General features: G+C 44.9%; 1 protein-coding gene across 10 annotated transcripts in view; it reads left to right on the forward strand.

Moving 5' to 3' along the window:
- CELF2 (CUGBP Elav-like family member 2) overlaps positions 1 to 12246 on the forward strand; it is a 405408-nt gene that overhangs the window by 332335 nt on the left and 60827 nt on the right. For all 10 annotated transcript variants that reach the window (XM_030322970.1, XM_030322971.1, XM_030322973.1 and 7 more), the window contains 2 exons: positions 7768 to 7847; positions 11941 to 12099. In XM_030322970.1, coding sequence (XP_030178830.1) covers positions 7768 to 7847; positions 11941 to 12099 — 239 coding nt within the window. The remainder of the gene's footprint in view (positions 1 to 7767; positions 7848 to 11940; positions 12100 to 12246) is intronic.

The following is a 12246-nucleotide window of genomic DNA, read 5'->3' on the forward strand; positions in this document are numbered from 1 at the left end:
AGGTAGGGACTCAGAATAACTGGGCCTGTCCTGGGGTCTCAGGCTTTGATTTCAAAGAGCAGAACTCCTGGAGGCCTGAGCGCAGGAAGTCCATGAAGTGGCAGAGATGACGCGGTCCCGGAGATGGCAGGTTCCTCTTTGTCACCATGACGGAACCGGCCGCTGTGGCTTCGAGCATTGATGCAAACCAGTATTTTTGCCAGCAGCCATCCACGGCAGCTGGAGCTAACTGTTTTCTTTCCATGTTTGCCTCCCCTCGGACAGCGCCACACAGACCCTTCCCTCCACCGCTCGCAAGCGCTCCAGCATTCACCCTCATCTGACCGTGTTTCCCGAGACAGCCCAGGAGGCCTGAGTCAGAGTGTATCTGTAAAACATATCCTCCAGTTCTTCTAAGAGCTCCGTATGTTTGCAGTACAAAGAGCATTTCATTCTCTTAATGTGCTTATCGATACAGTTTCCGTGGGGCTAATTAGAAACTTCTTTTCATTCCTGGTCTCAGGTTCTGGGACAGCACTGCCATCTCGAGCCACATGCCGAAAGCAAAGGTTGGCCCTTGAGTCCCAAAGCACTAATTTCCACCCATCTCCCTCATTTTGGCTAAATTCAGCACCATGTGAGGAAGAACATTGGTTCTTTTGACTTAGAGACGTGACACTTCCCGGTGTCAGCTGCGGGAACCGCAGGCGCAGAGAACCGGAGTTTTCCGCCCATGTCCACCTCCAGAGCCCCACAAGGAGGTAGTCTAGGGGGACAGGAGGAGGAAGCCACGAGCCTGCGGTCCCTGTACTTTCCTCCGAAGGTGGCTTGGGAATGACGGCCGGAGCGTTCCCTGATCGCTCCGAAGGTTGTCACTCGCCGCACGGAAAACGCGTGCCGCTCTGAAAGCTGAACAGGACCCGCACAGATGCGGTGCCCGGGGCTGAGCCATAGCATAGCACCCACGCTGTCGCCGGCGGCACCCACAGCCGCGCCCCGTGCCAGCGACCGCACAGCCTCCGGCGCGAGGGGACACGGGGGGACCTCGGTCCCGGGGCCCTCTGTGCCACCGCAGCACACGGACTCCGTGAGAGCTTCCAGTCACGTCGGATCATCTGATTGTGCCGCAGTCGTGATAGATTCGTGCCCACTCAGGCGGGCCAGCCGCGGGGAGAGGCCCCGGGGACCGGCGGTGCGGTCTAGACAGAATAAAGTAGGGAGGCAACGCGAGATCGCATTTTCGTGGTCCTTTCCCGCTGCCCTTGTAGCAGTCAGAGCCACCGTCCCCGCCTGTTCTTATTCACCGTCACACTTCCATGTTGGCAGCTTTTCATGCACCGAGGCATGCAGCGCGGGGAAGGAACAGAAAGGCAGGCCCCTGAGGAAATCCTAGTGACATTTATAGTGGCTTAAAGGTCAGTGACCCCCGACGTCCAGTCCCAGGACTTCTGACATGAACTGTAACCAGAGTCAGTTCGTTTCCCTGTCTCCGCCCCTCAGTCTCCCCTTTTGCAGATGGCAGCAGTCACAACACGCGCCCCGCTCACCTCCTCTGGTGTCGCTAGCTCCCCGGTGTGGCAGATGTCCTGTATAAGCGGACGATCCCCAGGGCCTAGCGACACCGTGACCGCTGCTCTCCCTCTGCCGGAGGGGGCGCGCTACGCGCTCTCTGTGTCCGGCCAGCGCAGACCGTAATGAAGAGCGCTGTGCCTGCGGTGTGTAGAGCTCCTTCAGCGTCCGGGAGGGATTTCTGCAGATAAGATTTTAAAGCAGCCCCAGCTTTCGCAGGAAAGAGGAGGACGCGGTACTCGACAAGAGCGCTTGGCTCATTTGATCTGCTGTGTGGTTGATGAACCAGCACTGGAAACCCGGAGCAGCTGATTTCTAAGACAGGGTATGGGAGCAGCCTCATCCGTATTTTATGCGGATGCCAGCCCGGTGTGAAGAGTCAGATGCTCCTCCCTGCCCCTTTTCTTCTTCTTCTCCTTCTTCTTCTTCTTAACAGAAAAGTAATTTCTGGTGAACTGATGAGGATTCCCTGTGGCAAAAAGGAAAATACTCATTTATAACCGTTTGTTCTGAAATACAAAGGCAGACAGTGGTAGGTTTTTCAATTAGCGAGACCCGGGGACTCCTGGGTACAGGGGACTGCTCCTGAATCAGTGTATTTGTTAAAAGAACAATTCTCTTTCGTGCTACTATTTTGCTTTCATTAAAGAATTGCAGTTTTCAATCAAATATTAATAAGTGTCTCCCGTTAGCGGCTCTGCAGAGAAAGGGTGCTCAGCGTTTCTGTTCTCAAGGCCTGTTGCCGCCTCGGCCATTAAAGATGTAAATAAATACATAAATAAGTGAAAGGGAAAGCTTGGCTGCTCTGAAAAGCACCTTCTAATACTAAACCGAGTATTGAACTAGTCAGTAAAAAAAGTTTTCAAATCCAACCATCCGATCATCAGGGAGAGGGACAGAAAAGTGGTTCACCTCTCTGGCTTTGCCTTTGCCCTTGCCCAGTTCGGCTACGGGAACGCAGACAAGAGAGGCAGTTAGTGAGTGGCGCTAGCTCCCCTGCATGTGTCTCCTGTCATCTCTCCTCTGCTACTTCAGTAGTTTCTGCCCCTCCCCGCAGGCTATGAAGTGGAAGCTTCTCCGCCCCACTGATTCGGAGTAGCGGGTTGCCAGGACCCACGGCTCTGCTATACTTAGAATCACCATCTTTAAAACAAAACTCCTCATCTCCATGTTGGCAAGAAGGGCTATTTACAGAGTCCCATCAGTACTCCCCAGCGTCCAGATTTGTGCCATGTCCCCCCCCTCCCCAGGAATTGTCATGACTGTCCACGGACCGCAGCCATCATCTGCCAGGCACACTGAGACCAGCACTCAGCAGATGTCAGGAGTATGACTCTCTTGACGCAGTATGCCCGCATCTAAGTGCGCGTTTTCCCCTTTTGGGGGGCAGTGACCCGTTCTGCCATCTCTTCTAATTTGGAAAACCTGGTTTGGGCTGCGTTCAGGCCCCTTCACAACACTCTGATCCCTCTGCAGCGGCAGGCCAACCCCCAGGCTTGCCGTGTGAACCTTGTTTGAGAAAGCGAGCAGGAGGCCACGGAGTCCATGTGTGGGAAGTCACATGGGGTGTTTGCTCTCAGAAGCAAAGCTCACGTCATCCAAGCCAGTGCAGTTAGTTGTCAGCGTCCCCTTAGCATGTTGATTTCCTAAAATACACATGTTCTCACTTACCCATAATCCCACAGTCAGAATGGACTATTTGGGTACAGTCTACAGGGTTTTCTGCACCATGGCAACGATTATCTGTAACTCGGAGACAATGAAAGAGTTTATTTCATTTTTCTTTCCCATAAAGTATAGTCAAATCTTCACTGCCATTTAAGGTAACTTTCTGCTTGTTTAAGAATATTCCAGCTGTGTTTATGGTGTTCCAACATTCTCCTGCCAAAACCCTTGACAAATGAATTGGCAATATTTTCGGGGATGTTGGCGAGCACAGACTGGTTGTAGCCATTAAATCCTCATTTGTTTCTGTTATATCTGATCAGAATATTAGGATCGGGCTTTTGACTTTAAAAACATGTACACAGAGCAGACTCCGTTTTGATCACGACGTTGTAGGCTTGCCCACAAAGTAGTATCTAAACATATGTGGAAACTCGTATCAAATGCCCCTGGGTTATTAACTGCATTCTGTCATCTTATTCTGAATACAATCTTCAAATCTCATCTCGGGGGTGAAACTTTGTAAACTCTTAAGTCCTACTCTGCCCTCAGCCTCAGGTGCCATAAACGAGCGATCTCTCCATGCCAATTTTAAATAAACTAACCCAACATCAGGGACAGTGCATTGGAGTGTTAGTTTTGATGCTCTCTTATTATACTGGTAGCGTATGTTTTAATAAATCGTGCCACCGCTAAGAAGATACAGCAAGGAAAATTGGCTGCATTGAGAACTTTCTTTGGGAATTTATAAACAAGTTTTCCATGGGCTGAAAGCTCCTTCATGCTGCACAAGTTATTTTAAATTACGCTTCCCTCAGTTGAAACATAGCCGGCTGCTGCTTCTCTTGCACAGAAGCAGCAGAAAAGCAGGAGGCCCTGGCATTGTATGTGCCTTAAAAGTGCCCGTTCTCTCTCTTTCTGCAGACCAAGAATTCATCAAGTTCTCTCCAAATTCTCTTGCAGCTGAGAGAAAAGGTAGAACACCTGAGTGAAGACAGCTTTTCAGTTGAGATGACAAGTGTAATAGATGTGTTCCAGAATCTTCTCTGTGACAGGGCCACGTGATTTCCTTAGATCCTGTCTGTAGGAGGAAATTACTTGGAGAAACCTTTCCCCAGTCAATCATTTATCTGTTTTAGCAGCAAGAAGGCAAAACCTCACCGAACAGGGAGGAGTTCAGCTCCTTTCATTTCTGTTAGCAATCTGTGACATTCTGAAAGTGGAGAGCATAAATAATTGTAAGGTAAATTACAGGTTGGCCACATTTAAGGAGGGAATTTTTCTTTTCCTCTCCCCCCCCCCCCGCTATTATGTTTTTGGAGAGGCTTTAAGACAATCATATACAGGCTATCTTACCTAACAACAACAAAAACCCTTCATTTCCTTGGTACCTGTGTCTTTTTCTCTGTTGTAGTGTTTCCTGCATTTTGGTCAGTAGCCAGAGAACATACTACTGAGACAGTACATCCAGTAATCTAGAACAGAGAAGGGCTGGCCCTGTAAGGTCAGAGCAGTTAATTCTGTCAAGACCCAGTGGGCTCCATTGTACCCCAAATCTTGTTTTTCATAAAAAGGGGCCAGCTGACCTAAGTTACTTTTGTCCAGTGGAAAGCCAGTCCTTTGGCTTGTAGAAGAAGCTAGCAGCCAGTCTTGATGCAAGGAGCTTATATGACCCTATATTCTTGAAAAGCCACGGATCTGAGGCCTAATCCTAAAGCCACGTAGAAAAGAAAAATTAAAATCCAGCCATAGGACTAATACAGCCTCCTGTTTTAACAGAAGCCACAAAGGTTCACAAGCTACCAAACCATGAAACATTCAGTCCTGAAGTTGTGGAACTTCATCCAGAATGGCATAGAGAGGGGAATTTTCGACATGTGCTCTCACTTTATAAACGACAGTAATTGTCTCTCCTAAGTAATTGAACACAGCACACGGTACCAAAGTTGACAGAGCCCCTGAGGAGATGGGTTCTCTCTTACTGCACCACTGCCAATAGAGTAAAAAGGTTAAAGAAGTCATCAGATTTGTCAGATCATTTTTCTGGATGCAGTAAGGGTTGTATAATTAGAAGCATCAGTCGAGCTTTTAATTGCAGGTTTCAGAAAGGAAAGAGCAATGGTTCGAGTTTATAGAGATGGAATTTTATCGTTCTATTGCTAATCCTTCTGAGACCAGCTAATTGCTATTTCTTTCTCACTAAGTTACTTTAAAAAGTTTTACTTGTTCTGAAATTGTGGTAAATGCATCAACTGTGCCTTATTGATTTCTGTTGACATTTTACATGTGTTTTTTTTTTTTATTCATTCTTAACCTCCATTTGGAAACTGTCAGTTTGGCACATGTTCCTGGATAATAAGAGCAAATGAAGTGAATGACACAATCTCCATGACTGTTAAAGGCAGAGTTAGCCCAGGCTTCACACGATGTCCAAGATCTCTCCATTAGATTAATTGCATTTGCCCCCATTGTAGTCTCAAGAAATGGAAAAAGAAAATTCTTAGTGTTACTTCTTTCTGTTAATGATGTCGGTGATATTCACAATGTTCTTGAAAAAGGGTATTACTTTGAGGTGGATGGTAAATTTGGGGCTAATTGTAGAGCTGAGTTGGAATACAGAAGCCAAGTAGAGGTGGTATCCTATGTCCCACACTCTTACCCACATCTTCTAGACGCCTTAGAGAAGGCTCCAGATAGCTTTACTGATGACAGAAGCTACAGCCAGTGGAGGTGCAGACAGTGTGCTTCAGTAGTGAGTTTCACTAGCTGCTATAATGTCAGAGAAGTATATGAAACAGCTCGGCATTCATAGCAAGCTAGACTTCAGGCTTCATAAGGCCAGCTGGACCGGGAGGTGAATGAGAGATGAATCTCCCATGTACTAAGAGTTTTGTTGTATTAAAAATTACAGCATGATGCAAAAAAAAAATGCATTGACTTATTTTCATGACTGGATGTTTTTGTGCTTTGGGGAAAATGGACAGGTGTTGCTTTCTCTTATTGCTGTTTGATTAAAAGGTGCTAATGCAGTATTGACTTGATAATCTCACCAGGTACACATGCAGAGCAAACGAAGAAAATCTATTTGATGGCTCAGAAATTGACTTACATAAACCAAACAGTCCGCTGGCTGTTTGGATGCGGAACAACCTATTTGGCTTACTGGCCACAGGGCAAGAGCCAGAATCCCACTTCCCGCGCATTCACTCCGAAATGACAACAGGCTTCAGCCACTCAGTGTTTAGATCTGCCTCATTTGGAAATCTTTTAAGTAGTAATAATAATAATGTTTTGAAGAAATTGAGTGGAACACTAAATTATTCTCTGATACCTAAGTTCAAACTGTGCAAAGCTAAAGAAGCTGAAAATCAATGCACTTTTAAAGTCATTAGAGATCATAAGTGAAATAAGTCTGCACTGCTTTAGCTAAGCTTTTAGTGTGCTGTGCTATTATTATGAAATCAGCCTGAATCTGCATTAATTTCACAGTCTTTTTCTCGAAGAAGCCCAAGGGTGCATGATGAATAAAATGTAAATTTCAGAAGGCCGTGTTTTTATTGGTGAAAAGGGCAATGAGCCATGTAGTTGGAGCAGTGACCTGCATGGTGGCCAGCACTTGTACAAGGAGCAGGCAATATAGATTCTGGTTATTTTCCAGCATGAGAAATAGAGAGCCACGGAAAGTTGAATGGGTCTCCCAGGAAGCATTCAGAGAACTGTACATTGTCTTGTGTACGTGAGACGTTAGGCCAGATCTCTGATGCATCTCTGAAATCACAACTTGGAAAAGTCATAAAGATTTTATACAACTCAGAAACCCAATGCAGATAAAGGTTTGCCTTATATGCACTGTTGAATACACTCGGAGTAATAGAGCATTTGTTTTTGTTCGTAATCAATAATTACAAGTTTGTGCAGGATGTGGTGTATTTCTTTGCATTTAAATAGCATCAATGTATATGTATACATATATATGTTTTAACAACCCAGAAGAGATTAGATATATTTATTTGCTCACATTTCGAGCTCTTGGAATTTATTTGCTAATTTGCCCTTGGTGTGAGGATTTTATTATTTGCTGCTTAAAAATCAACGCTAAAATTTGAAATCCAAAGCCCAAATGTGTGGATGCCCTAAGTAAAGATAATCAGCCAAGGAGAAAATGTAAAATAGCAACTTTTTATTTTAGAAAATGCAAACTAGATCTTGCTAATTTCAACCCCCCCCCCGCCCCCCGTGGCTAAAAAAAAAAAAAAAAAAGAAAGAAAGAAAAGAAAAATAAAAGTACCTAACTACTTTCCCCTCATCTCCATTTTAAAAAAGAAACTAGTCAATAAATAAATCTTTCTGCTTCGGTCAGATTAGCAAGTCCGCACTGTGAGTAAAAAGCCAACTAAGATAAAGCCAAGAGAGAAGTTGTTGATTTTTATGTACTACTGAGAACAGTGTCGTCCTGTGGCAGTTCTCGTAGACTGTGTTGGTTTAACAAGCGTCCAACCCTTTTGTCTTGTTGTTTTTTGTCTTTCCTGCTCCCTGTCCCCTTGTTCCCCACAGGCTGTGCGTTTGTCACATTTTCTACAAGGGCAATGGCACAGAATGCAATCAAAGCCATGCATCAGTCTCAGACCATGGAGGTACTGTATCATCTGCCCTTTCTTTGTTTTCTTTGTGCAAATGATGGGGAATGATAAAGCAGCTCTCTCCTGCGCGGATTGTTCACGTGACAATCACGGATTGACACTTGCACTATCTCTTCATTCATTCATATTCATCCTCTCTCTCTCTCTCTCTCTCGCTCTCGCTCTCGCTCTCTCTCATCCTCTCTCGCTCTCTTCTCTCTCTCTCTGAATTTTTCCCCTAATGACTTGAAATGCATTTAGTAAAACCTTCCACTTGCTGTACATTATTTTTTGAGCCTTTTATTGCAGTGGCCCAGGCCCTGCAACGTAGTGTCACGATGCAATTGAAACCAAGAATCATTCTCGATCTGTAAAGGATCGAATCTGTTCCTGGTCCAGGGTTGGTATGGAGTAAACCTTAACAGCCCTCACTCCAAATTGCAGCCTGCCCTGTGTCCATCACAGGGTTCTTTTTTTTTTTTTTTCCTCTCTCTCTTTTTTTTCTTTTTTCTTTTTTTAAATACGGGGTCAAGTTCTCTTCAGTCCAACAGAATTGTGCTTTTGCATCAAGAATGTTGGGAGAAAACTAATACTTCTCCTACATTGTTTAACCAGTGAAAATATTAACGTTTGAGAATTCCTTGAAAAACGAGATTTGTCTTTTTACTAAAAAATGTGCAGTAAAAGAAACATAAAGGCTCAAATTTGGTCTAATGAGAGATAGTGGCTTTGGGGGAAGATAAATACACTGATGCGGGTGTTCACCCACAAACGTAGAGAGACGGCTCTGTCTAGCCTGTGATTTGAGTCTGGCCTTTCAGAACTTTGCACAAAAGCATTCCAAGAGTGATATGCTGTTACTTACTCGGTATTGTCTGATAGAACCATTTGGGAATGCATGTTCTGCCGTACTTGTATACCGTGCCTCTGTGTATGGGTGATCTGTTCCAGAGGTGGCCCTGTGGCGTTACCTGAAGTTACGTTTTCATCTTCCGAAAAGCAGAATATTTTCGATTTGATTTAATGTGCAAAAATTTCTTTATGGATTGTTTGCGCTTCTTTTTTACCTCCATTTTTGGGGGAGGGGTTATTTTTTATTTGTTTGTTTTGTTCGTTTTTTGCAATGCTGCATCTCCCAAAGCATGCTGGGAGCTAAGTGATCATTCTGCGTCATGTTTTGTGGGCAACTTTTTTTATAGTGAGCCGAAAGGTGGGTGGACAAGGGGGGCAAGAGTGTGCATGGCCTTGTCATTAAGTGTTCACTGTACTTTTCTGAGTTTTGATATCAGCATTGCAAAGCCTATTGTCTTTTTCGAGCTTCATTTTGACTTTGATATTCCTAACATATTTTATATAATCACTGTGTTTTCCTTTCAGTGCAATGCATTTTTAAGATACTCACACCCCCCTACCTGAAGGCAAGCTCAGGTGAAAATCGGCCACAATAGGAGATAATTAGCAGGACTTTGAAATTCCTAGGGATGCAGTCTTGTACGACACGCAGTCACAGGTTGATGCTGTGTTTGTCCCCCACTTTCTCTTCGGCTGTTCCATTATTGGGGATCAGTCTGAATCCCAGCTACATTTCAGTTTGGAGAGAAAAATGAAAGTACCATTAGGGAAAAAAAAAAGTCTTCACCTGTATTTATTATCTTCCATACATGTGCTTCATTCATAATTATTTTATTTCCTGTAACTTAGTGATTTGTACCTTAGATGATTTTTTAACCTACATTCTTTCAGCTCTAACCCAAGTGCCTTCATCTGGGCCCCTGAGTACAGCTACAGAGGATGCTGGTCTGTGTTCTCCTGTGTTCCTACAGGGAGAAAGTTCGGGAACGTAGCTCAGACCTGGGTATGAACCCGAACTAAGGAAGAATAGGCTCAGAATGAAAAGAATCTGCTATGGAGAATGGGGCATATTCTTTCTAAGAAATCCTTGATCCTTTGGTTATTAACGTCTCTATTACAATTTAAAATCAAATTTGGTACATTTGTTTTTCATTCTGAACACCCATGCTCAAACAGAGGGGCCTCAGACATTTAAATGTCTTGTTGAATTGAAAAATACTGAAATAGAAGATTATATATTATGCAGTCACGTTATAGTTGTCCAACTGAAGTTCATCAGGGGTTTTTTTTGTTTGTTTTTGTTTTTTTTTTTTTTTAACTAATTTTGTTATTTTCAGGACTCTGGCTCACATCTTTAACCAAGATGTGTGATCTAAGAAATTTGAATTCAAAATGATTTGAATGTTAAGGTTTAAACGAACATGTTCTTAAGAATAATTAATTTTTATATCGTACCTTCTATTTTTCCACTTTCCTCCGATCTATGCCCAGCCCATTTTTCCTTTTTATGGCTTAAACAAGTTCTTTTGGGCCTAATTTTTTGCTTTTATATAATTTTTTTTTTGTATTTAAGGAAGAAAAACACAGCAGTAAATGTACTGTTAGGAGGAGATGCTGTCCTTTGTTATGGAACAAATTTGATACAGCAGTAACAACCCTTTCCATACAAAACCCTCCCTCTGTATAATCTCCATCTTCAGAGTATTTTGCTCACTTTAAAGTGGAAGTACTGAAATATGGAGCAGAAGAAGAAAAATGAAGTATAGATTTTTTTTAAAGGTGGAAATATTATTTTTGTGTGGTTGACATTTAACATTGTGTCCTGTGACCGTGGCTCAAGAGCTGAAGACCCGATACGCTCGCTGGAGGTTGACCACTGAAACAGCCACCTCATTTTTCTCACATTGTTTTGGTAATACCAGACCCGCTAGCCTCCCACCTTCACAGCTACACCCTCAGTAACTACCCAAGGTGATAAGGGTGGGGGGGGGGGGGAAAGGCACACAGGTTTGTTTTCGAGGAGAGAGAAAAATGACCCAAAGGAAAGGGAAAGAGCTCGTTTAAATAGGAATATAGAATTTCTGAGAGGGGAGAAAGAAGTCTGTTATCATGCTGAGTTTCAACAAAAGTTGTTTTTGTTTTTTTTTTTAATCAGCTGGGTAGAATTATTTCTTTTTACCTCAGCAAAGTGTAAAGGACTTTAATGGTGAGGAGACGTGTAGGCAAGCCATGGTAAGAGGGAGAGGGAGGGAGGGAGGAGCTCGTGTCTCTGCAGAATGGTGGCCAAAGTCTCAGAGGTGTTCTGGGAAGGAAGTCTTCATGCTGGAAGCCATTATTTTCCCAAATGATCTTATCCACTTCAAACATGACATGAATTCATCCTATTCTAGAACCCTGAGCCATTCCCTCACGCACTGCCCCTACTCCTTGCCTTTTAAAGGCAATGAAAACTGAAAAGCGTCTAGGATGGTGATGTCCAGTGAGACAAAAAGCCAAGTCGGCGCCTCCTGCCATTTCAGATCCAGCTCCTCTTGCTAGAATATGCTTCTGAGGCTGGTGGTTTGTGGTAGCCCCAGGCAGGGTGGAGAGAGGAGATGCGTTAGAGAAGGAAGGGAGGCCCGTCTGCAAACACCACAGTTAGGTTGGTCGGGGCCTGCGTTCTCTCTCTCCTTCCCTCATCCACATTCCTAAAACAACCCACTTCTCCCCACCGATAGTGCCCAGTCGGGAAGATCCCCGCGCTCCTGAGTTCAAAAATGCATCACTGAAAATGGGAAAGAGTGAACAAGATACATGAGCGAGGGACGTTTTCGTCCCCATTATGGCATCTCTCCTTCTTTGTCCCCTGCTCACGTGTGGAAACAGGCAGACACACAGACGACTCTGTCTGTCAGACGAGCGGAGCACGAAGCTTAATTAAAGAACGTTGATAAGGTGTCTTGTCTCTGAGGAGGTCCCGGAAAGGTTGGAGGAAGACACACGAAGAGAGGAGGAGAGGCAGTTTAATAATCAGAGCAAGAAAGCAAATGGCTGCACCGACCACCAGATCCCCAGAGAAACCAGTGACAGTATCTGCAATTTTCTGTTGATGGTACTGGTCAGAGAAGAAGAAGGAATATCAAACCGTTTTAAAACCATTCCAGACCGTTCCGTGTGCTCCACGATAGTGGAGAAAGCTAGACCCGGTGCTGAGTGTCACGAGAGGCTTCCGCCAGGCGGTAACCCCCTCTTCACTTTCCGCTGTGTCTGACCACAGGGCTGCTCCTCACCCATCGTAGTCAAGTTCGCGGACACTCAGAAGGACAAAGAGCAAAGGCGCCTCCAGCAGCAGCTGGCGCAGCAGATGCAACAGCTCAACACTGCCACCTGGGGGAACCTGACGGGCCTGGGCGGACTCACCCCGCAGTACCTGGCGGTAAGTGCTGGGCCCGGGCCGCGAGGAGGGGGCCGTCCCGCCCCCCTGAGTTCAGAAAGAGTTCGTTTGGGGGCTCTTCGAGTCCCAGGACGTTAGTGAAGTCGGCGTTGACTCAACGCCCGTTCCTTTTTCCGAGTTAAATCGATT

The sequence above is a fragment of the Lynx canadensis genome, chromosome B4 (assembly GCF_007474595.2).
Source record: "Lynx canadensis isolate LIC74 chromosome B4, mLynCan4.pri.v2, whole genome shotgun sequence".
Classification (NCBI taxonomy): domain Eukaryota; kingdom Metazoa; phylum Chordata; class Mammalia; order Carnivora; family Felidae; genus Lynx; species Lynx canadensis.